We start from the raw sequence: 24,457 nt of genomic DNA on the forward strand, positions 1-24,457 counted from the left end.
CTCCTTCAACTGACGGCGACGCAGACAAGCACAGAACAGCTTCTCTACATGCAGCAGCATACACTGGGATGAGATCGTATGCTAAAGAGCATGAACAGCCTCAGGTCCTTCTGGAACATTGTCTCCAGATTTACTACATAGTGGTATCATATATATATATATACCCAGCTGGCCATATCGAAGCCAACTGCACCGATTTGTCTCGAAAATGGTCAACCACCTGCAGCAATTTCCCATCTCCATCAGTTCATGTATAGACAGTGTTGCATTGCAATACCTGGAGCTATATGGTAATGTATGCTGGTGTGTGCATACCACAGGGGAGGTGGTGGAGGTAGAACTCAGAGAATGGGCTCATTGTAATGCATGGAATGGAATGAGGAATGGTATCAAACACGTGTTCAATACCATTCGGGTGTACTCTATGCATGCTTTGGATTATAACAACCACTTCTCCACTCTTGGTAAAGGTTGGAGGTCAGACTGTCCCAAACGTGTTACCTATTAACATGATTGTGTTGAGTATTTCTCATGTCTAAATCCCACAATTGTATGGTGGGTGGTTTTGGTTTTCATTCACCACAAACACTGCGAAATTTCACAGAGTAACCAGCAAAGGCAAAGAAATGTGTTTTTAATCAACGGTGTATATTCTCCTGTCCCCTCCGGTTTAATGTGATGGTTTGACTTAACAATGTGCTGTAAGTAACCAATTACACACGTTTCTTTCCGGAATTGTCAAACCCTTACGTATTCTTTCCAGAACGCAGGCATTCTGGAATGGGAGGGGAATGATGGGAGAATGAAAAGCAGAAACCACAGTCCCCATCAGGATCAGATCTCACATTACTTTTGACACACTTGAGACAGCTCTGAATGGAATGATAGTTTTGATCGTTGAAGTTGACACAAACCAATGGTCAGCAGCATACATGTTTGAGAAAATGTATGTTGTAAAGACATTTACCCATACAACAGAAAAAACAGAACATATAAATACATAATTTGATACAAAAATATAAATATCAATAGAAAATTGAAAGTGTAGAAAAAAACGGAATACGTCATTACACTAGCAGTTAAATATTCACAGCTGTTGTTGCCAGATAACGAGCCTAACTCGATCTCAGTCAGCCCGTGCTACTGCATAAATGAAGGGCTTCAATGTAATGGCGTCAATGCGTCTCTGTGTTGGAGGTGCTTCTCTAGGCCGTCCTCCTGTCGTCCAGCGTTCAAGGCTCTGAGGCTCAGAGTTCAGAGTGTTGATGAGGTGTCGGGGGGGTTGAGAGGGACCCGGGGGGGTCGGGAGCCTGGGCTCCGCTTTCACTCCCCCCTATCCCTCTGTTCTTCTCCTTCTCTCCCTCCTCCGCCTCCTCCCTCCCACTCTGCCTCGTTTTGGTTTTGGGGCTCCTCTGGGCGGTGTAGCCCGGCACCTCCTCGTCCATGACGGAGAGGAAGTCGTAGAACGGCACGGGGGGCCCCCACTTCTCGTCGCCAATCACACCTGGGGGAGAGAGGGAGAGGTGGAGAATACATATCCATTAAAATAGTGGAACTGAACCAAGTTCGGAAAAGTACAAGAACCAGTTAAAGGAGAATGGTAATGGCAGTTGGGTTACAGGCGACAATAAAAAGCAAGGGGAGACCGGCAAAAGAGGTTGTTCAATCAGCAAATACGCTGTATGTAATTATGCATTTCGTGCCCTGACAGTGCCTTATTCTGAATCCTACTGCATTATATAGAACAGAATTGAACAACTAGGAACACATTTGTTAAATGTAATTCTTCATGAATGCTTGGAATGTTGTGGTTATCCAGGGGTGTGTGCAAAGACATGAAGCAGCATGTCAGTAGAGTGATGTGGTATTTAGGAAGTGACCCGTACACAGGTCAGACCCTGGAAGCTAAAAGGTCAGCCAGTCTTCATTTAAACAAACGGTAGAGAGCTGAAGTGTTGCTTGTTTAGAAATGAATAACCTGAGCAATTACCATTAAGTGTCATCCGTTAAGAGATAACACTGCATTCCTTGGGGGTGCTTGACCTGAAGTAATTTATGACAACACACATGGGGTCTATTCTCATTTCCTTGTGCACCACCTTACCTGTGTGGATCTGTGGTTTACATCCCAATGTGTGTGCGGAGCTCCAGCACGTATTCTAATGTCAGTCCAGTACACACCATTGTGCCAACGGCGCATTTGGGCCGGAGAAACTCACATTTGAGGGGTGTGTCTCATGAATATCACGGATACGTGCATTCTCATCTGATATTTTATGCGCAAAATCTCCATTGTTCCCTGCACACTGGAGAGGCTGCATTAAGTCCAGCAACACTATTGCATCTTTTGCTTGGCAATGTTTCCCCCACGGATTGCGCAACACAATATAAGCACTGGACAGCGCTCATGAATAATTGATTGATAGCACTATGGACGAAACATTATTTTACAAGCAATATACATCTTTCTGTGCCTGTGGTTTAGAAAATGTAATCGATGAGATCCTGTGGTCAGCTGAAATGATAGAGAGGACACAAGCACCGCTTTGGAGACCCCCCCTCAAACACAATTAACCCCCACATTAGAAGTTTCACGTGGCGAACTTGGCACATTGTTCTCCACAGTTCAATTCCACTCTAAAGCAGGTGGGCTACGGCAAAAAAAACGGAACACCTATTTAGCAAGTTATGCGCGCACCGTTTCAAAATGAGAACACAATGAGAACATCTTGGAAAGTGCGGAGCCAGAAGTGCATAAAAGGCACGCTGCGAAAATAAATCTGAATAGACCCCAAATAATGTGTCCACAATTTCAAATAAATAAACAGAACCACTAAAGGGACATCAATGGAAGGAGCTAACTTTCAAACTGTGACCTAACAAAACAAAACACAAAACCACACACACCACGTATGTACAGTTTATCATACACAACACACATCTGATTTCACTTGTGTGCCGAGACGCAATGGCGCCAAATCCACATCCAACATTTTATTTTTACGTTCTACGTAAGCCAAAAATGTTTTTGGCTTCATAGATCAAAACAGATCTGTGCAAGACAAAACAGATCAAGCTGCCTATTCAGTGGTAGGGGATCCACTGAGCCTCTACTGTCAAACAGCAGCCTTAGCTCATTCTCATTCTTTGTAGTATTAAACAACTACACACACACACCATCGCAGAGCCTAATTGTGTAAGAGCACATGTTCACACGTGTAAATCATTGTGCTGAGCAAATTTACGGCCCTATAAGAAAAACAAGAGCCGCAGCAATCTGGTGCTGAGCTATAAGTGGCTCTGTTACAGCAACAGGACGGGGAAGATCAGAGGAAAGCTTTCACTGATGCCCTCCAATTGATCCAATGTACCTATGGCTGTCCCACCCTCTTCCACATCTGGAATGGCCTAAACTCCACCCTCCAAATAACAACAACAACAACAACAACAACCCTAAATCATGCTAAAAAAAAACATCCACAAGAACCAGACTGACTTTGGTAAAGACAGAGTTGTGGCCTGCTGTGGAAATAACTTCTTCATGGATAATATTGATTGTCTATATAGGTTTAATGGCATATAGGAATATTCTATGATATAGACGGCATTAAGTTAATAGATTAAGATAACAGACACTTTAATGCTGCGGTTTTCTCTTGGCTGTCTCCCATTCAATGGAGACTTGAGAGTGGAGTGCACTCGTAATCAATGCAGGCAAGGAAGAAGAAATGTGAGCCAATGTCCCACTCCACTTTCCCATACGGCTTAATTAGGACTAGAGACATCTTGAAAGTAACAGTAAATGTCACATAATGAACCAATGAGTAAATGCATGAAATTCATTGGGGAGTCTGATGTTGAGGAGCTGTGATGTGAGCAGGCTGTGATGTGCATTATCGCCTGGACAACCATGTAAGGAGTCATTCACTAACCTGCCAGTGGGTAGGGTTCCATAGGAAGATATGAGGTTTGGTGGGCAATCACCCAAGGCTTTTTCAGTGGGAGGCAACGTTCAGAAACACAATATATAAAGCTGACACGATTCTTTATTCTACTGAACATGACAGAGCAGGTCATTTCTGTCATACAGTGCCTTCGGAAAGTATTCGGACCCCCTTCACTTTTTCCACATTTTGTTGTGTTATAGACTCGATTTAAAATGGATGAAATTAAAAGAATTTGGGGTCTGAACACTTTCCGAAGGCACCGTCAACAACATATTTCTCTTTGAAAATACAGTACAATGTAGACGGTCACACCGGAGTAAGTCCCTGAGTTCAGCTCCAAGTTCAGCCGATTGGCGTCTGATAAAACAAATGTTCTGTAAGTATGCAGTAAATAAACTGAAAAAGTTCCCTCGAGGAATGAGATTATATCTGCTGCACTCCTGATGAACTCACTAAACTATCGAAGAAAAAGGATACCATTCATCGAAAGTCAAACACAAGGCAATTTGCAAAATATACCAACAGAAAATATACCAACACATGGTTGTCATAAGACATCTCTTCAGTCAGGAGAAACGCCTCTCGAACAAAAACACCATTTGATATGAACCGTGATAATTGGTATCAACATTTTTGTAATCATGAGGAATGAATATGGATGGACTGAATTTTACAAATACAGTTCCTTCGGAAAATATTCAGACCCCTTCACTTTTTCCACATTTTGTTGTGTTATAGACTCAATTTAAAATGGATTAAATTAAAATAATTTGCCATCAATCCACACACAATACCACAGAAAGACAAAGTGAAAACAGGTTTTTAGAAATTTCTGTAAATATATTACAATTAAAATACCTCATGTACATCCGTTTTCAGACCCTTTGCTATGACACTCTTAAAATTAGCTAAAATGCAAAAATGTCATCAACAAATTACTCAATAAGTTGAATTGAGTCCATCTTAATGCAAGGATAATAGTTCATGTAATTTTGGAATTAATATCTTTTTTTTCATAGGGTCTCTGATTTGCATAGGAATCAATTACACACTGTGTGGATCAGGTTGTCAATTACAAACTGCGCAAATGGAGAGGAACAAAACTGCTCCATTTTAAATTGAGTCTACAACACAACAAAATGTGGAAAGATTTAAGGGGTCTGAATACTTTCCGAAGGCACTGTACGTCTTGGGGAGCTAAAGCCAAAAGTACTATTTCTCCTAATCCACCACTCTCAAACCATCTTTACAAAGATTGCAGAATGACGTAGTCCTGCACACGTAGACTACAGACAGACAGAGAGAAGACTTGACAAAGCCAAATAGCATGCAGTCTGCTGGGAGGCTTGCATGATGATGATCTCAGGAAAATAACTGGCAACCATCAGACACAATTAAGGGATACTGTTCCCTCTGAGACAGAGGAAGCGGATGGGACCTGCTCCTTCTGTTTAAATGGCCAAGCACCCTACTTCTCTCTCTCTCTCTCTCTCTCTCTCTCTCTGTGACACACACACACACACACACACACACACACACACACACACACATCAAGGCAACAATAGTGATTGTATTAGCATAAAAAGCAGTGGAGATGGATGGATGAATGAATGAAAGTATTGGATGATCTCATGTGTGGTGGTGATGGGCCTATTTGTGTAGTACAGCATTCACAGACAGACACAGCGTCGGGGGACGATGGAGTGTTGGCACACATTATGGTGATGATGTCAGGAGAAGAGCAACAGGGAAACAACACAGACTGGGAGCCATGACACAATCAGGGAAAAGATGCGATTCCCGAATGTCAACGTGGAGATTCACTGACCTGTGCCCTGGAAGTACCAAGTACAATATGTGCATGTAAAGCACATCATTAATATTAAATTAAAAAAAGAACGAATTATGCTCTCAAGTAAGCTGATATCTGACACTACCAACTACACCCATGCAGAGCTTTGACTGCCCCCTAAAGGCCAAATCAAACAGGTGCAAGATGATTATGATAAGTATTGCATGTGGTGCGATTCAATTCAAAGTTAATCTTTATGGTGTGTACTTTATCAAGGAGAGAAGGGAAGAAGGATACAATGTATTGTGACAGTGATGCCCTTTCTATTGAACCAAAGGAAAATTCATTCACCACCCTTACCTGCAGGTGCTTCCTCCCCATCCTCCACACTCTGCAGCCACTCCAAGATGGGTTGTACCATTATGGCTCGATCAGGGGGGTAGTGGAACACCTCTCCCCCTGTGGTTAGCTGAGAGAGTACCAGGGCAGGGAGTGGGGGGAGGGAACCCAGGTAGGTCTCCAGGACTGCTTTACCCGCAGGGGTCCGACCCCTGGAAAACACAAGCAATACGCACGATGAAAACACAATTCATTATCAATCTACCCGTCAAACCTAAATACTACAGTCTGTGTCAGTACAGTAGCACTCTTGAGGTGAGGTTGCCTTGCCCTGCATTTAATATTCCTGACAATGTGAAACATAAAGCTGCCATTGATGAGGAAACGATGAGTTACCAGTCAGCCACGTTACGTACAGGTGAATCCAGCACAGCAGGTAGGGGTCGACACGTCCTATCCTCAGCAGGCCCCTCATCTCCTCTAACACTCCCTCCTCTCTCCTCCCTCCATCATCAGTCTCCTCTTCTTCTTCTTCTTCTTTTTCTTCTACAAACAGCAGCAGGAGAGGCTTCTTCAGCTCCAGATACAAGGGCAGGTTCTCCACTGTCAGCTCAGGCTGGAGGTGGAGGGAGCAGAGATGGGGAGATGTATAGACAGAAGGGGTGTGATTCTTACACAAACACAGACTGCAAAACATTTACTTTAACAAAAGCAAACATTTACTTTACGTTGTGTTAACTTAGATTAGCTACCTTCATGTTTGGTAAAATGAGTCATTCCCAAACAGTAAAGCAACATTCACAGGACTCTCATCTGATGGTGATACATGGATAATACAGAATATGACATCAATATAAAGCTGGAAACAATCCCAGCATCATTTCCCGTTAAAACAGACACAGAGACCTTCCATGGTACTGTGGCATAACTGTCCAAGTCAAATAAGTGCTAGACTCATTTGTTTGGTTAAACAAATACACATAATCTACATCATGGTTAGTGTTTTGATATCACAATGACAAAAGTCCTAAATGAAATCAGATTTCAGTGGGATGCTGTACTATGCATGCACGCGCACACACATGCACACGCTTACAAATGTGTCCAGCAGTGCTTTTTGAATGTGTGTGACCAGCTCCTCTGGTGTGGAAAGATGAAGGGAGTGGGCCTCTGTTTGGGCTTTAGGACCTTGTGACACCAGCATAGTAGGAAGCTTCACTGAATACTCAACAGCCCTGGGGACAGAGAACAAATATCTGAAATTGATATTATTACGCATTACGCTGACCAACATCAGATACTGAGTGAGAGGCACAGACACTGACAGTTTTTTTTTTAGGGCATTTCTACTTTACTGGGATAGAGACAGAAGAGACTGACAGGAAGGATGGTGAGAGAGAGAGGAGGGATGACATGCAAGATGTGTCGAGGGTCGGAATCGAACCAGGAACCTTGTGATTACGTGGTGTGTGCATTAGTGTTCTACGCCACTAAGCGCCCCAGAGACTGACAGACTTGACCGAGTGTGACGGCGGCTGCAGCACAGCAAAATGTATTCAGAGCACTTGATGACAACATACCACCGTTCAGCCTGTTTGTCTGCAAACAGTCCGACCACGGTCTGTCCTCTGAGTGCTCTCACAGCCTCCTTGAACAAAGACACACCTGTGGGAGTGGGAGAGGGAGGCAGACACAGGGAGAGAATCACAAGTTTCATTGTTCACAAGTTTGTATATCCGGTTATCATTATATTTTGCTAGGAAACACACACGCACATGCGTGCGCACGCACGCCCACACACCTGTGTCTGTCGCTGAGCTGAACAGGCCCAGTACCCTGACTGGGGTGACAGCTACATGTCGGAGGTACAGGTCACCCCCCAGGAATGACATCACCTCCTCAGGAGAGGACAGAAGTACAGGGGAGGCTACCCGACTCCTAAGACACAACGAGAAAAGAGACAAGGTCATGAGAATTGTGCTGCTGTAGCAGTGGTTCACCAAAAAAGATGATGACGCATGTTTTTTTTCCTTAATAATTCCTCCAGATACCAAAACAAAACAAAACAATGTCTGCAGAAAAGCCAGGTCTTTCGCTGCTATTCAGTGAGAATTGGCTGGAAGGCCGTGACCCTGTGTTTGTGAGAAACACAGCTTAAGGTTGAGGCCATCCACAACAGAGGCAGGAAGCTGGAATAATGAGTCATCATGAAAGTAAATAATTTGAAAGTAATTTGAAATTTCAGAACAAAGCTGGTTCGGAAAGCTCTAGACGCGCTCTATGGGATAAGTAAATAAAGAAGAGAAAATTGATGGTAACAAAGAAAGTAAGCATAAATTAGTAGCTTACGAGAAATACAGTAGAACCCATGATTCAGAGGAACTCATGATTCCTTTCACAACTACAATCATTGGAAATTGTATAAAAGGAAATGACTACACACAACCTATAAATACCAACCCATTCTGTTTGGCCTGGACTCCTATTTGCAAATGATATTCATCTGCTCAGAGCAGCCGTTCTGTAGATAACAGCTAATCTGCAGTAGTCAACAGTAAGCAAGAGTGTTGTCGTGACAATGTGATGAGAGACTCACAGCATGATGAACCTGTGCAGGCTCTCAGTACCCAGCATGCCCCTGTAAGGCTGGGCAGGCTCCCCTGGGCGGTAAAGTCTGACGGTGGGGAAGGAGGTGATTCGCTGAGAGCTGCACACGTCTGTCCACTCCCCACAATCTACTGCTGCCATCTCCACATCACTGACCTCAGCATCTGCTAAAGAGATGAGAGGCGAATGATAGGTTCACCACAGACAGCAGCCAACAGATGAACAGGTTCAGATACAGACCAAATGTCAACAGGTACAGATACTGGTAGACTCAAAAACTGTTTAAAAGATGCCATCTCAGCTTTACCTTCCAGTGTTTCTGCCACCTCTATGAAGGAGTGAATGAAGGCCATGGACACAGCATCCCCTGGAGGACAAACATAATCAAACCTTTATGAATTCAATAAAAGATATTGTCAAACAAAATACATTTGAGTTAAATTTCAGTGGTCAAAGAGGTGTTTAAAGGGGGGGGGGGGGGGGGGACAAAGTTGTGGAATTTTTTCATAATCATATATAGGTGATACTTATTAATCTTACAGAGCAATGTCAAAGAAGAGTTGGGTCAGTTCCTTACATTTGACGTAGAACAGCACCACCAGGTGGTCGCTGTGTGCCACTGTGCTGTCAAACGTGTCTGCTGTGAGTTCAGTTACGGAGTCCATGTCCAGAGTCTGTCCTCTGTCCCTGTACACAGACTCAGCTACCTCATCATCCAGGATATCTAGACACAGAGACACAGTCAACCAGCCAACACACACAACAAACCATTTAGAGGAAGCTACATACTGTATTTCCTACAGAGGAGCAACATGCACTACACAATGTTGGCCATTTTGTATTCATCAGGTACGCAGAGACACATTGAACAACATGTTTCAACAAGACTCCTTACCAAGAGTGGCCCAATCATCATCCCCCTCTTCCTCCAGCACATCCTCCTCTTCTTCCTCCTGAGCGGTTTCTTCTCTGAACAAACCCATGACCTCGTCTATGTTGTTCAGTGTGAAGTACTTCACCTCTGACCCCTGAGAAACACAGCATAGGTTTAGCCAGTGCTTTGTTGAATCTAAACAAGGCCACATTCATTGTCACTCCATTGCAGTAATAAACGGTACAAATCATAACACTGTTAAAACAGCTCTTTAGCCTATGTATAAATAAGCACAATTAAAAGGCAAATCAATGCATAGGACTAAACAGTATGTTGTGATTTTATAATGTAATATACGCCATTTAGCTGACGCTTTTATCCAAAGTGACTTAAATTGCAGTGAGTGCACACATTTCAGTATATATGGTCCCAGCGGGAATCAAACCCACAACCTAAGCGTTGTTAGCGCCATGCTCTACCAACATGCATGTTTGCATGTTATCTGTAGCAAACACGGAACTCACTTCTCCAGGTAGTTTGTATGCAGCGTTGTATTGCAGCGGAGTTTTCACAGCAGGACTTTCCCTGCCAGGGACATAGGAGTCATCAGCTCACTAGAAACACCTTGGCCTGTGTTCTCAGAAAACATCTGACGTTTATATGAAAACCTATCATGGAGTGCCAATATCAAATGAACAAATCTGGGCCACGGTGAGTAAAGCACCAGACAGGAGCGAACCGAGAGAATCAGTGGTACATGAGCTACTTCGTACTCCCATTTTCATGTTCTGCTTGAAAATGTTTTCTTCCGTTTGTGCCAATTGAGCTCACCCCAGTTATCTGTTCATACAGTATAGAGCAGTGGTTCGATTGCCCCGTGCTGGCACTGACCTGTGAATGAGCACCAGGCCCACCTGGCCTCTCAGCCTCCAGGCTAGAGTTTGGGCTGTGACCCGGTCCAGGGCCAGGGTGTGGGGCTGGGAGAAGAGGAACAGCAGGGGCACCTGGAGGTGGCTGTGGACCACTTTTACCTCTGAAGGGTCCTCCGAAACCTCAGTCTGACAGGGAGGAAGAAAGTTATATGGGTTTAAGGATTCAATCCAGTTCAATTTTGCAAACTAGGATCAACTGTAGTCATACAATTACAAGATTCAGCATATATACATATTAAAATTTTCACAAGTAGCTTGTCTCCAGCAAAAATCACTAATCAAGCTTTTTCTTATAACACCAGCACAACGGATGTCATAAGCTTTAACTCCTTTGAGTCCATTCAATCCTTTCAAATCTATCTGGATGTTAGCGGGGGATCAAGGTGAAAGCTTGATGCGGGAGCAGGCATGGAGGCATCTCACCACCAGTGGGGCCTCCATTAGCTGGAGGAATGTGTAGATGTTGAGGGTGGTAAGGGCTCTCCTCAGGGCCGTGTGAGAGCAGGGGTCGGACCACTGGGACACCTCCTTACAGTGCAGGAACCACAGGCCTGCCGAGAAAGACGACGGCTCCTTCACTCTGCACGGGCCAAGCAGGAAGAGAGGAGAGAGTAAAGGTCTGCTCCACTGCGTTAGCTTCTCCCAAAATGATCTTTAATAAGGTTTTGAAGAATACAATAATAACAATGCACCAACTGGGGCATCACCACTGTGATGCCCCACAGATCCTCCAGGGTTAGCGTGCAATTTCTACCTACATTTTCACGTCACACAGACGACAAATACAGCTTAATTAAAGGTTCTCTACTTGAAGGATTTTGTTTTAAATGTGTATTCTTCATTATACTATATTTAGTCAGTGTTATTAGGTCTGCGGTGTATGGGGCTCCCAGGAGGGCTAGGGAGACAAACCCCATGTGCTCCAGTACTGGGCCTCCTGTCGTCAGCACAAACTGGTACTTGGCTCCGTACACAAATGCAGTCTCCATCAACGCCCGGTGCTCTGGGTGGGATGACAAGGTGACACCAAATAACAAAACAAAACAAATAAACAAAAAACACGGTAAAGAGTGTTATATTGAACCAAAGAGGGTGATGGGAGAGGTTATACACATATATACATACATATATATATATATATATATATATATATATATATATATATATATATATATACACATACATATACATATATACACACACACACACACACACACACACAGTACCTGGTAGGCCCATCACCTGGACATGGCCGAGCACAATGTCAGCCTTCCCTTTGGCAGCCCTCTCCACAGTATGCAGCTCAGCAGCTGTGTGAACGTACTGCACCTCGTCAAAGAGCACAGTGCTGATGGCGAGATAGTTGGGGTCAAAAGTTAAGACACATACAGGACTCAAACAAGGCTCTGTTAAATGAGTGCCTTTACAACACAGAACGAGGATATTTAGCTTATGATAAGGAGAGGAGCCAAGCTGACTACTACCCTCAAGCTGAAATTATTGATTCGGTCAAATCAAGCATCCATCTGTTGTCTCCCTTATCTGTGATGTGGAGACACATGTTCAACAAGACAATGGCTCTGCAAGAGCTGATAAACATCAGAGTTTCAATGATAAAAGAGAACAGATGTACCCTGTATAAACTACTTACAAGAGAACGTGAGACACAATGGCATTAACATCAAAGACTGTGTCTATGTCAAAGCTCTTCAGGACCTCAGCACCTCTGGAAGAGCAGCAGAGAAAAAGGAAACACGTTTTATCATGATATTTAAATCAACTTTGTATGCAAATCTAAATCTTTTATTAATTAATAAAAACAGAAGGGCAAGTCAAGATGCTGTAATCCAAGATGTAGGCATATCCATCTACCTGAACAAGTGGGCCTTCTTCATCAGCTTTTCACCTGTGCAATACTTTGCAATGTGTTGTTTGCTGCAGTTCACCTGGAGACATGGATATATTTCATACAACAATCAATTTCTCACAATGTAGAGATTGATATACTTTATAATTCAGTCCTATGCATATGTTCTATGGTGTAATGATGTGTCTTGTTTCCAGTGGAGGCTGGTGGAGGTAGAAATCGGAGGACGGGCTCATTGTAATGCATGGAATGGGATGAGGAATGGTATCAAACACGTGTGATGTGTCATGATGTGTCAAACATGATGTGTCATCCCCCTAGGTTGTCATCAGTGTCATAACTGTGAAACAGTTAGTGAATTCGATTTCTGTTGGTTACCTTAGCAACTGAAATACCATAATCTTCTAATGCATCTGCAGATTTCTCCAGCTGATCAAGGAAGAGACCTATGGTTGGATTGACTGGAGGGGGACGAGACGGTGATATTAAAGGAAATATGGAACAGTTGGCTACAACAAATATTGATAAAGTCCAAATTAAATATACATATTATAGTATATCACACCTATTTCACCACAGTGAGTCAGTCAATAGAGATATTTGTATATAAAGTATTAACATCAACATGTTGTAAGGAGTTGAGTGGTGAAAGGGAGTAATAACAGTCGGCTAAACATCGTAATACTAGCCCTTATTCCAGATCAAACACATATGCAGTTACGAAGCGATCACTAATGTAGTGTAGTAGGCAACAACATGGTAATACAATGTTACTACAGTTACAGTGTTACTACACATACGGTACTGGTATAGTAAAAGCATGGGACTGTCAGCATTGGCTGCCAAGAAACAGCCGACTGTACAGCAACATTCAACTGTCAAGGAAGTAGGTATCTTTGATGTTAAGGTGTTGGTGACTTACCTTGATGTCCAAAGTAAACAAAAAACGTCTTTCCAGATTGCATTTTCTCGTAAAGATTCTCAGCGGTGTGCTCAATCAGTCTTGAGGCATTTGCAGTGGTGCATTGGCCCACATTTGTGCATAGTAAAAGTATGATGACACATATGAACCATGCCATGATCGCGGGTCAAGGTAAATTCAAGCCCTCAGGTTACTCCAGACTGTGAACTCACAAAGCCTGGCAGGTATACCGTTTGCACTTTCCCTGCAGTTCTAATTCAAAACAAGCAGCTGATAGGGTACATTGAATGCGAGTAGAGCGACATGGGCACTCTAAAAACAAATAATAGACACGCTATTGGGGCTAATTGACCACTTACGTGACCAGGCAACGAGGTGACGATATTGCACCCGACATTTTTCGCTGGCTACAGCGAAGTTGCATCGATCGTTTTGATATTTCTCTTCCTGCTTACACAAACCCATGTGTGCCCCAACAAGCCAATCGCATTTTTGAAAGACGTTTATGTCCAATCGCAGGTGTGAGAAGCCCGATATCTTTACAGCTGACATCATCACGAACAAATCACAAGGGAAAACATTGGAGGCTGGGCAGCACACTGGCCAATGATTGAGCACTTTCAAATAGTGGGCGGAGAGACATACTTACATTGAGGATAATTGATGAAACTGGATGCCATTTTGGTTCCCATAGAAGGCATTTCGATACAGATTGTGATCAATGTAGAGCCAAGATGGCGTTCTAAGAGAGTCAGTGCCTCGTTTCATCTCATTGGCCAGGAGGCGGGTCCAAAACCGCAGCTTCACTCAGCTGATCGTTCCCTGCATCACGTCCCCGTTTTTTTCCTGAGTTGTTTTTTTGCACAGAGGAGCTGCTTTGCAGAGATTGGGGGGGTCCTCTGGAGGGTTTCTCGTTTGTTTGTTTTTATACCTGGGAAAATCATCTGTGTTGTTTCAAACCCTTGGAATTGCGTAGGTAGCTTAGTTGGGGTAGTTTCTAAATCAAGCTAGCTCTTCCATTTTAGACGTTTATTTTTGTATTGAGCCAATTCGTAGGGAAAATACATCAAAAGTTTGACCCATTTATTCTGTTCATATAACAGCTGAGATATTCTTATTCAAGACGTCGTTGTTAAACCCATTCGCTATGTTGTTAACAGAAAACCAGGTCAGTCTCAGTGTTTTCACGTCTGTAACGGACTCATCAGACGAACCTATTCGAGCTGCGGTTCCTCCGTCAGTGGAGCTTGGACTCACCATTGTATATACCATCCTATACTCACTGCTTTTCGTGTTTGTTTACTTGCAACTTTGGCTAATTTTGCACTACGGACACAAACGCTTCAGCTATCAGAGTGTTTTTCTTTTCCTCTGTTTGCTGTGGTCAGCGCTACGGACTACATTATTTTCTTTCTACTTCAAGAACGTTGTGCAAGCGAACCAGTTGCAGCCCTTGCCTTACTGGCTATTGTACTGTTTTCCAGTATGCCTGCAATTCTTTACGCTGTGTCTGCTTAATCTCTATTTTACACAGGTAAGTGAGATGTTCTTTCCATTGATACATGTGTAAAATGTGATGTAGCGACTGTTGCAAGTCACGTTTTCCCATTTGCCTGTCACACAATGATAATTGTATACACTTAATTAATCAGGTGTTAATCAAACTTGGCCAAATCCAAGAAAGGGACTATGTCCATATAGTATCTGAACATCCTATCATTTAGGGTTAGGGTTATTAGCCGAATAGGCTGCAAAGAATGTATTGGCATAATTGGTTATACGATTGTGTAGTTTATTAATCCGTTTGCCATAGATTGTACCTTATTCTTCTCTAAAAAGCAACTATTAAACGACCATTGACATTGAATGCCCCAGTCCACTCTGATATAAAGTCCTATTCAATAGCTGACAAACAAGCCCGTCTCGCTATTGTCCTATCAGCGTCACTTTATACCCTTGCGCAAGAGAACAGCACCCTGCAGTCATTCACAGTTGTTGACAATAGCAATGCCCAGTACTCTGATCTGAGACCGTCGCATGTTTCTGGGGCAAGCTCGCAGCTGGGGGTCCACAGCCCCCCCTCCCAGACCCTACCTCCGGTCTCCTGGGACCCCATTAGGTCCGTTGATGCCCATCACATTTTCACACTACCGCAGGACTGAAGCCAGAGCGTTTTCAAAACATCATATGGTGCCTGTCTGTCCTATCAGAATTTGACTGAAGGGCGATTCCTTAAATCACACGGGGATAGAAGGGACTGTGGGATAGGCTAGATGTTTGTTGTCTTCAAAGGAGGTCTTGGCTACAGCAACTGTAAGCTGGTCTCTTCTTTCAAAAACAGTTCTTAATAAGGCTTGTGTCATCATGACTTGTCAGTGATTAATTGTAGGTTGCACAGTAACTGATTTGTTGGCCTATTTTTTTTTCTTTTGATGTGAGTTGATGCCTAATGTAGCTTTGGACTATTGCATTCCATGCCACTTTAGTTTACCGTGACATTGAGCACTCGATGTTATATGAAATGGATGAAATCAGAATATCAGATGAATCAATACAGATTTAAGAATATCTTATTTACGATCCTCCAAGTTTCATCACCGTTGTTACCATATGGATTGACCTGTTGCTTCACCCCGACTCTTCGAATGTTGCATACTCAAATCTAACCTTGTCATGCAAAGCCTGTCCAAGTCAGTAGGTCCCACTCTTCAGGCTCTAAGATTCAGCCCTGCAGTCACTGGAAATCCCTCTAAGAATTACAGGACAAGACCTAACTGATATTGAAGCCTAGAATCTGTTTTGTTAAACAGGTTGTCACCTGTAGAAATATCTTGATGCTCAAATCCCCTCTCAACATTGAGACAATTGAGACTACCCCAGTATCTGAAAATACCCAGTGGGCTATGTGCAGACACTACTCATTAAACCTGCAGGACAAGCCTTCCAAGCCTTCCCAGTGTTCCATGACAGAACTGTCATCTCTGCTGACATCCACTCACAGAACACTTTATTAGGAACACAATACTAATACTGGGTAGGGCCTCCCTTTGCTCTCAAAACAGCCTCAATTCTTTGTGGCATTGATTCCACAAGATGTTGGAAACATTCCTTTGAGATTCTGGTCCATGATGACATGATTGCATCACACAATTCCTGCAGATTTTTCAGGTGCACTTTCAAGCTGTGAATCTCCCGTTCTACCACACCTCAAATGTGTTCTATTGGATTCAGATCCGGTGACTGGGAATGCCACTGAAGAACACTGAACTCATTGTCATGTTCATGAAACCAGTTTGAGGTGACTTTTGCTTTGTGACATTATCATGCTGGAAGTAGCCATTAGGAGATGGGTCAATTGTGGCCATGAAGGGATGCACATGGTCAGCAACAATACTCAAATAGGCTGTGGCATTCAAGCGATGAATGGTTGGTATTAACGGGCCCAAAGTGTGCCAAGAAAACATTCCCCACACCATTACACCACCTCCACCATGAGAAGGTGTACAGGTGTTCCTAATAAAGTGTTTGGTGAGTGTATGTCCCCTGCAGCTGTCCTGTCCGTCTGACCAAGGGTCAGTTTTTACAATGTCTAACTTGGAGAAGCGCTGGAGAGAAGGGTGTGTTGTCTCTCTCTCTCTCTCTCTGGGTCTCAGCGAGGCCTCTCTCGCTCTGCTAGCGCGCAAGTGAGCAAGAGCGGCAGCACACTGATACTGCCAGGGCTGGCGGAACTGGCATTTAAACACGGGAGCCAATCAGCGGCACCTGCAGAAGCATTACATCACCCCATCTCTCAGTCCTGTACTATTCCAGGCTCAACAAAAGGAGGTTTGCAGCGAGAGAGAGAGAGAGCAGCTAAGTAAGGAACATGTTCTCCTCTGGCTCTGCCTCGTATATGTATTTACATAATGGTGTAAATCACCTGGGATCTCTGAGGTGAATATGAAAAACAGTCAGTTCATATTCTTGTGTGGTCAGTCACAGGTGAATAGTGATTTGGTGTGAGGGTGATGCCCTTGGTTACTTCTCTTTTGACATTGCCAATGACCTCTGATGATGTGCTTTTTATTCGTCATAACATGAGCATGGGATTTTCATCATCTGTTTACGAAGGAATCAGTGGGGTATCCTGATGTTGTAGGTCACACATGCCCTAATTGGTTAATTATGTTTATTATGATTTAGTTTTTGTCTATGGTGCATCATGATGGTTTTGAAATAGGTCAACTGCATGCAACAAAATAGCCCACCTAGAAAAAATGTAGGTAATTCAGCTCAGTTTGTGATTGGTTGATTTTGTTCTTTGTTCCGACATGGCTCTGACAGGCCGTGTGTGTGTGTGTGTGTGTGTGTGTGTGTGTGTGTGTGTGTGTGTGTGTGTGTGTGTGTGTGTGTGTGTGTGTGTGTGTGTGTGTGTGTGTGTGTGTGTGTGTGTGTGTGTGTGTGTGTGTGTGTGTGTGTGTGTGTGTGTGTGTGTGTGTGTGTGTGTGTGTGTGTGTGTGTGTTCCTTTTGGAATGTTTCTATCACTCTTCCTCTCTCCCTCTACTCGCAAAGTGATGGCCAATTATTTTTCCACATAAGCCTACGGTTTTAGCAACTCTCGTGTGTGGCAGAAACATGTTCTGTGTGCCATGAATACCAACTGTTTAGGCCTGCACAAAACAGCTATTCCCAAACGCATGTGATCTGTGTGAATTGCCATCATGTGCATTATTGCTGTGCGTGCTATTACAGTTCAGCTGACATGTGGATTACGCAATGTTTAAAAACAAACACAGAGAGAGAGAAAAGAGAGGGAGAAAAAGAGAGCAAATGTCAACCGCTTGACTACTGACTCTCTGGCATCTGAAGGCGTCTCCTTCTGAGCCTGAACTAAAAACATTAAGACACTAAAATGCTGACCTTGTAACTCTTCTCGCTCTTCAAACACCTGTGAATAAATACGTACAACAAGTTACCTCCCTATGGATCCTCGGTCTGAGATTTCAGGAAAAGCCCCAGTTAAACATTGGCTACCACAACACACACAGCTGTCATTGCCACACCAGGATCACATTGGCAGAGGTCTGAATGCGCTGCAGACCTGGCTGTCTGATACACAGTGCAAAGTGGGTTACCAGGCCATCCAACAGAGCTGGGGAGACAAGGAGTCAGATTCACCACAGTGTGTATTCTGGAATATCAGGAATGTTTTCTCCCCTGGAATGGCCTGGGAATGCTCATCAATGAATGGACAATTATCGTTATTGAATCAGCATGATGATCGTCAAGCACAACAAGGACACTGATGTTTGGAGGTCTTCTCTACCAAGCTCTCTGCCATTGTCACCTCTCTGAGCCTAGCCTCTAGTTTGGCCCAGATGAGTGGCACGATAAGTTCACAAACGCATGTGTCACAGTCTGACGCATGTGACCAATGACTCAAGACAGTATGTCCTGTATGTTCTGCGTGGGAGCATGAGCCTTCCACCACAAGGTTCCTCTTCCTCAGAACCTCTGTCTCACTCCCCTTCTCTCTCGTTTTGGAGGAAAGAGTGAGCGAGTGAGTGAGTGCTGGAGGGAGGAATGGGGCCTGGGTGTCTGGCCCAGGTCCAACTCAGACAAACAGGTTTTTCACTGTACTAGTACTGCCTCTAGGGGCCCTGGGCTGGAGGAGGCACATGCAAGTCTAAGCTGTTTTGTTTTGTTTATGATTCATTGAGTCACAGAATTCATGATTCATTGAGTTGCCAGGTGATGTTGATGGTCATGAATATGAATATGTTAACCTCAGTTGAGGCGTAGTCAAATCAATTGGACCCTGCAGAGAAAAATTCCCCTTATGGCTTTTTTTATCTGACCCTGCATTTCTTCAACTGAACTCCCAATGGCAAGTTCAGACTTCTCCAGGCTTAGGTGGCACTGCCCAGTCCTATTTGGTGCCATGACTCTTTTCATTTGCAGTATTGGCTCTGTTGTGGGTCAATATCTACTGGTAGGTTGCAGCAGATTTTGGCATAGCAGGAGACTGGTTTGTGTACTGACTTAAAATGTTGGTTTTGCTCAAGACCATTTCAGTCAGAAACACTTACTAATATACTAATTTAATCCATTAAAAAAACCATCTCCTTCCCAATTTATGGAGGTTACTATAGTATGGGCCTATACGCACATCAACCTCTTCACCCCCACTACCCCCCTGTACAAGTTTCTCTGCTGTTAATAAAAAATAAAAAAAATCCTTCTTCTAGCATTGTGACTGCCTATGGCCCCTGATCCGAGCATTGATTACTTTATCTTATGACGACTGATGAATAGATGATTCACTTACTTAAACAAATGTATTTGTTGTAAGTCGCTTTGGATAAAGGCGTCTGCTAAATGCCATTAATGTAAATGTAAAATGTAACCTTGGCTGAAGGTCCACTCCACTGTCTATTGTACAGTGGGTACGTTAAGGGCTGGGTCTCTAGCTGTTAAAGTGGTCTGTTTATTCTTTCAAGGAGGGAGCGGTAAACAGGAAATGATTCTTTTGGCCCTGTAAACATACCACAGAGCCAAATAGAGTGCCAAGGAAGTAATAGGGCTCCTTCATTTGTGGAAGTTGCTCTGTTTCAGATTGATTCTTGAGGAATATTAATACAGAGACAGACAGACAGACAGACAGACAGACAGACACATGACCCACTGTTATTTAAAAGTTGTTCCATGGCTAGGCCTATATGACAATGAAAAGGCCTGGGGCCTTGTCTGGACCCCTCATTCTCAAGACCGAGGCTTTTTCTGCTGGGTTGTAGCATAGCTAATTGGTTTGTGTTTGTATGATTATGGAGGGTTTTTATCTCCCATACCCTGATATTATCTTTGCTGTTTCACGCTTGAAAAAGTGCCCCTGTGGTAGTTCCAATGCTTGAGAGAGATAAAGACAGGGTTTTGTAGTGGTTGCCGGCCATTAGGAATGCTGAGGTAGTGCAAAGGTGACTTATTTGAGGTAATGGGGATTTTGTGAGGTTGAGATACACACACACACACACACACACACACACACACACACACACACACACGGGCTTGCCCAATCTTTGTGCCTCTGACAGCTGTCTTGTGTATCTCAGTGACTTGCTTATGGGAGTCATGCGTTTACATTCTGTCCCCACAAAAACACCCCTGTCACTCCCAAGTTTTGCTCTCAAACACACACACACACACACACACACACACACACACAAGCTGTGGCTTGTTTATTTTCTCCTCTCAAATGTAGGTTACAGGTTAGCCTAATGCTTCTGACCATGCTCTTTATCCTTGACTCTGCACAAAAAGGGTGGGTGTGTGTGTGTGTGTGTGTGTGTGTGTGTGTGTGTGTGTGTGTGTGTGAGTGTGAGTGTGGCCTATGTGCTTCAATGCGAGTCAATGACCTATTTGACTTGTCATGGGAGAGCAAAGACGAGGATTGAGTCATGGGAAAACTGTACTCCCTTTCCATATGGGATAATAGGTTGAGTGTATGGATTTTGTGGGCTTCGATAGTTGCTAGTTACTTACACACACACACACACACGCACACACACACACACACACACACACACACACACACACACACACACACACACCTCTGTAGCCACCTCCAGAGACATTAGACCCAGGAGTACAGTTTTTACTGTTTATTTTGGTCGGCACAGCTCTGTTTTACTCTGCATTAATACTGCATATCCCAGGGGACACTCTGATCGCTGTGTGATTCAGTTCTGTCGGAATGGATGCAGCCAGATGATATAAACAACCAGGCTTAGATAGCGCACACACACGCACACACACACACACACACACACACACACACGCACACACACACACACACACACACACACACACACACACACACTGTACACACCATCAGAAACATTGAAACCACAAAGACTATCACACTTGCTCACAGAACAGCACACAGGAGCCTGGGTGTCGTTCTGAGAATTGATTTGGCCCAAGCTAATAGGAAAAGGGACAACCAGGAATAAACCTCCTTTCTCGGCTCTGGCCCTCTGCCCCCCCCTCCTCAGCCCTCTCTGTCTGTCTGCCCCAGCATAGAGTCCTGCAATCAGATTAGCTCTTGCCTGCCTGCCTGCCTGTCTGGAGAGTCTGGGAAACCCAGAGATTTTCTGACATTCATTGCACTGCAGGAGCACTAATCCTACCCAACCCCCAACACACTGACACCAACATGCACACACTGACACAGACGTGAACATACATACAAAGACATGAGTAAGAACAGGGCCATGTCACAACACTTTATTGCCACACACACACACACACACACACACACACACACACACACACACACACATGACCATAACTCACAAATAACTGTCAGCATCAGGTGATGTGTGGTGGAATCCAGCCCCTCTCATTTCCCCTCCTCTGATGAGTGTACTTTCAGGTGTCATTGGAATGTCAACATGGGCTGTGACTTTCACAGTAACTTCCTAAGTGGACTAGCTTAGCATGGGCCCCCTTTTCTGGCTTCCCCAAATTCAACCACACCCCTCACTCACACGAGAAAAGACACACTGTTGAATGTCCTGTGTGTTTCTGGTCGTAGAGGATCTTTGGCATTGGGGACGTGTATCAAAACAGCACAGAAAAAGACAATGACGAGAGCAGAGCACTTGTCAACAAGTAGTGCCGGGAATAGCAATCAGATGCAAATGCAGAGTTTAGCGAGGGCCTGCATGTGCCTGTTTGTTTGTTTTACAGTGAGGGTGTTACACAAAGCAGGTGGTGTGTGAAGCCCTGGAAATGAACAATGTGGGATAAACTGTCTGTGTGTGTGTGTGTGTGTGTGTGTGTGTGTGTGTGTGTGTGTGTGTGTGTGTGTGTGTGTGTGTGTGTGTGTGTGTGTGTGTGTGTGTGTGTGTGTGTGTGTACACACATCGGATTGTGCAGGCTATATGCCTGTTCTATATAGCCGTATTGTGCTTTCATACATTAAGAGATTCACTCAAGACCAGCACAGTATGTTAGAAGGCCACTCAGCTACAAAATCTCTCTCTCTCTCTCTCTCTCTCTCTCCACACCTCCTCCCCCTCAACTCTCTGTTATTCAAAGTTAGCCTGTGGAGTTGCTTAGTTCACTTAGCTGCAGAACACATCCATTACCATGCTGCCCCCAGCATTGTAATACCCCAGTGTACAGCTCCATCACCGCTCATCTGAAGGCGGGTGATATGAGATGCCTCAGCATCTCTGTGAGAGAATGCTGGGTCTGCATCCCTTTCATCTTTTTCTGCAGGTCTTCAGGAAATAATCCTTTACTTGATCCCACCTGAATAAGGTGTAATCTATACAGTGCCTATAGAAAGTCTATGCCCCCTTTCAAAATGTTCAATTTCTTTTTGGACCCAGAGCCTGGAATCAAAATACATTAAAATTAGGGGGGGAAAAAATCGGGGTTCAATTACAGCCAGTCTCGGGAGAGCCACAGCTAGGGGGTATAGACTTCTGCAAACAGATCTGTTTTTAATTTTTTTAAATTTCTTTCACATTAAAGTTTCCAGTAGGCTGTGTAGATCAGTTGGAAAGAATCCTAATTTAATTTATTTCGGTTCCAGGTTCTGGGGCGACAAAAAGTGAACATTTTGAAAGTGTGTCTAGACTTTCTATAAGCACTGTATATCATAGGTTTTGGTCATGCACCCTATTTTTGAGATATTTTCCACGGTCTGTGGAAAACAAATTTCCCCTAACCCTGTTACTGCGATATTTGCAGTGGTTACTGAAAACATAACAATTTCATGTTATAGCTTTTTCATCTCTGCTGGCTCGCTGCCTTATCTCCTTTGATTGGAAATCTTCTGCCCCCCCTCCGCCTCCAACTGGGTCAAAGAAGTACTGATTGTTCTTTAGCTTGAAAAATTAAGATAAACTTCTCAACACATTTTATGAAGTGTGGCAGGCTTTTATTCAACATGTGGACAGTCAGTTCCAATTTAATGTGTGTGTGTGTGTGTGTGTGTGTGGGTTAGGGTTAGGGTCATTAATAGCCATTTTACTACAAGTCAAAGCCTCTACAAGCATATTTGAGTTTCATGCCAAAACATTATATATCTGTTTGATTTTTATTTGAGTTTGTTATGTTACATTTATCATCAAAAATCTAAATAATTACAATTCATTACAACTTCATAATAATATGTTTATGTAAGCCACAAAATGAACATAGCTAACGTCCTTACAAATGTGTCATAAAGGGTTTTTAAGTGTTTTGCAACGACACTCTTCATTTGTAATCGTGTGTATATCTAATCAAGCACTCAGTCTCTGCTCTAAATATTAATTATTTACCTAGCCTATTTATTTACTTACTTACTTAATGTTTCCCTGCTCTTCTTTTTGAATCTTATTTATTTTATTTTAGAAAAGAGTAAAAGTGATGAGGGAAAGTACAACACACTGCAACATTCTGTCATGTCACCACTCCCGTCCCTCTCTCTGAAAAAATGCAATAACATTTTAAACAATAAAATAAAATAAGGGAAGGACACAGTGGCTCAGAGGTGGAGGAGAAGAAGAGGGCGGAGTATGGTCTATCCCGGTTCTGCTCCCCACTTCATGCTCTGGCCTCCAGCCAGCCCCACAGATTTAGCCTAGATTTAGGCCTATCTGGGCAGAGCTTCAGTTAGACGCTGACTAGTAATTTCTGTACGAGCTTCCGTGGCTGACTGCCAGGGCCGTGTCAACGGAGCATTAACCCCTTCTCTTCCAGCTCCGCACCCCCCGCCCACCCCGCCCGGACCCCCCCCCGGACCCAGATACCATATGTAGCCAAAGCAATAAGCACCCTGTTCTCCACGGATGTATTTAGGTCCCCTTATGGATCACATATGTTGCTCTTTACATTTACATGGGTGGGGGGGGGGTAAATCACCCCATCGCTCACCATTGTTGCCCCTCGCGAGGTTATGCGCGACAGCCATTTTGCACGCATCGCATACGTATCCACACAGTACAGTACGTGCTTCTCTACGCCCCGGTGGTATGTGTATAAAAGTCATTGATTCAGTAATCTGCTAATAACAACATTCCTCCCTTTCTGTCTCCTCAGGTCATGTTTAAAGCCAAAGCGAAGTATTCACCAGAACTCAACAAATACAAGTACGTTCATTTCTGCTTAGTCAGCAATGGTGGTCTAAATGGGTTTATTGTTA

The 24,457-nt window shown here is 43.7% G+C and overlaps 2 protein-coding genes across 3 annotated transcripts in view; one reads left to right on the top strand and one right to left on the bottom strand.

The window, feature by feature from the left end:
- Positions 1–873: 873 nt before the first annotated feature.
- txndc16 (thioredoxin domain containing 16) lies at positions 874–13,696 on the bottom strand. 2 transcript variants are annotated; one of them, XM_083684776.1, is made up of 19 exons: positions 13,281–13,696; positions 12,737–12,819; positions 12,364–12,437; positions 12,143–12,217; positions 11,718–11,839; positions 11,404–11,494; positions 10,915–11,071; positions 10,451–10,617; positions 10,084–10,144; positions 9,581–9,713; positions 9,263–9,409; positions 8,993–9,052; positions 8,675–8,849; positions 7,880–8,016; positions 7,659–7,743; positions 7,175–7,313; positions 6,495–6,694; positions 6,100–6,290; positions 874–1,504 (listed from the first exon to the last, which is right to left on the bottom strand). In XM_083684776.1, the coding sequence occupies exons 1-19, from the start codon at positions 13,435–13,437 to the stop codon at positions 1,248–1,250; spliced, it is 2,511 nt and encodes an 836-aa protein (XP_083540902.1). In that variant the 5' UTR covers positions 13,438–13,696; the 3' UTR covers positions 874–1,247. The 2 variants fall into 2 exon arrangements, with proteins under 2 accessions (XP_083540902.1, XP_083540901.1); XM_083684775.1 differs by having other exon boundaries at positions 8,675–8,852.
- A 468-nt stretch (positions 13,697–14,164) lies between these two features.
- Positions 14,165–24,457, top strand: part of gpr137c (G protein-coupled receptor 137c) — an 18,427-nt gene continuing 8,134 nt past the window's right edge. The window contains exons 1-2 of the mRNA XM_083684991.1: positions 14,165–14,814; positions 24,355–24,404. Of these exons, the coding sequence (XP_083541117.1) occupies positions 14,428–14,814; positions 24,355–24,404 (437 nt within the window). The 5' untranslated portion in view covers positions 14,165–14,427. The remainder of the gene's footprint in view (positions 14,815–24,354; positions 24,405–24,457) is intronic.

This window comes from Argentina silus (genome assembly GCF_951799395.1).
Source record: "Argentina silus genome assembly, chromosome: 14".
NCBI lineage: Eukaryota > Metazoa > Chordata > Actinopteri > Argentiniformes > Argentinidae > Argentina > Argentina silus.

Excerpts from the sequence above, each read along its gene's own strand:
- txndc16 (XM_083684775.1), bottom strand. The coding sequence starts at position 13,437 with ATGGCATGGTTCATATGTGTCATCATACTTTTACTATGCACAAATGTG. Across the intron at positions 8,017-8,674 it reads CTGCACAGGTTCATCATGCT|GAGTCGGGTAGCCTCCCCTG; the intron begins GTGAGTCTCTCA and ends GTTGTGTCTTAG. Across the intron at positions 7,314-7,658 it reads GACAAACAGGCTGAACGGTG|GGCTGTTGAGTATTCAGTGA; the intron begins GTATGTTGTCAT and ends CTCTGTCCCCAG.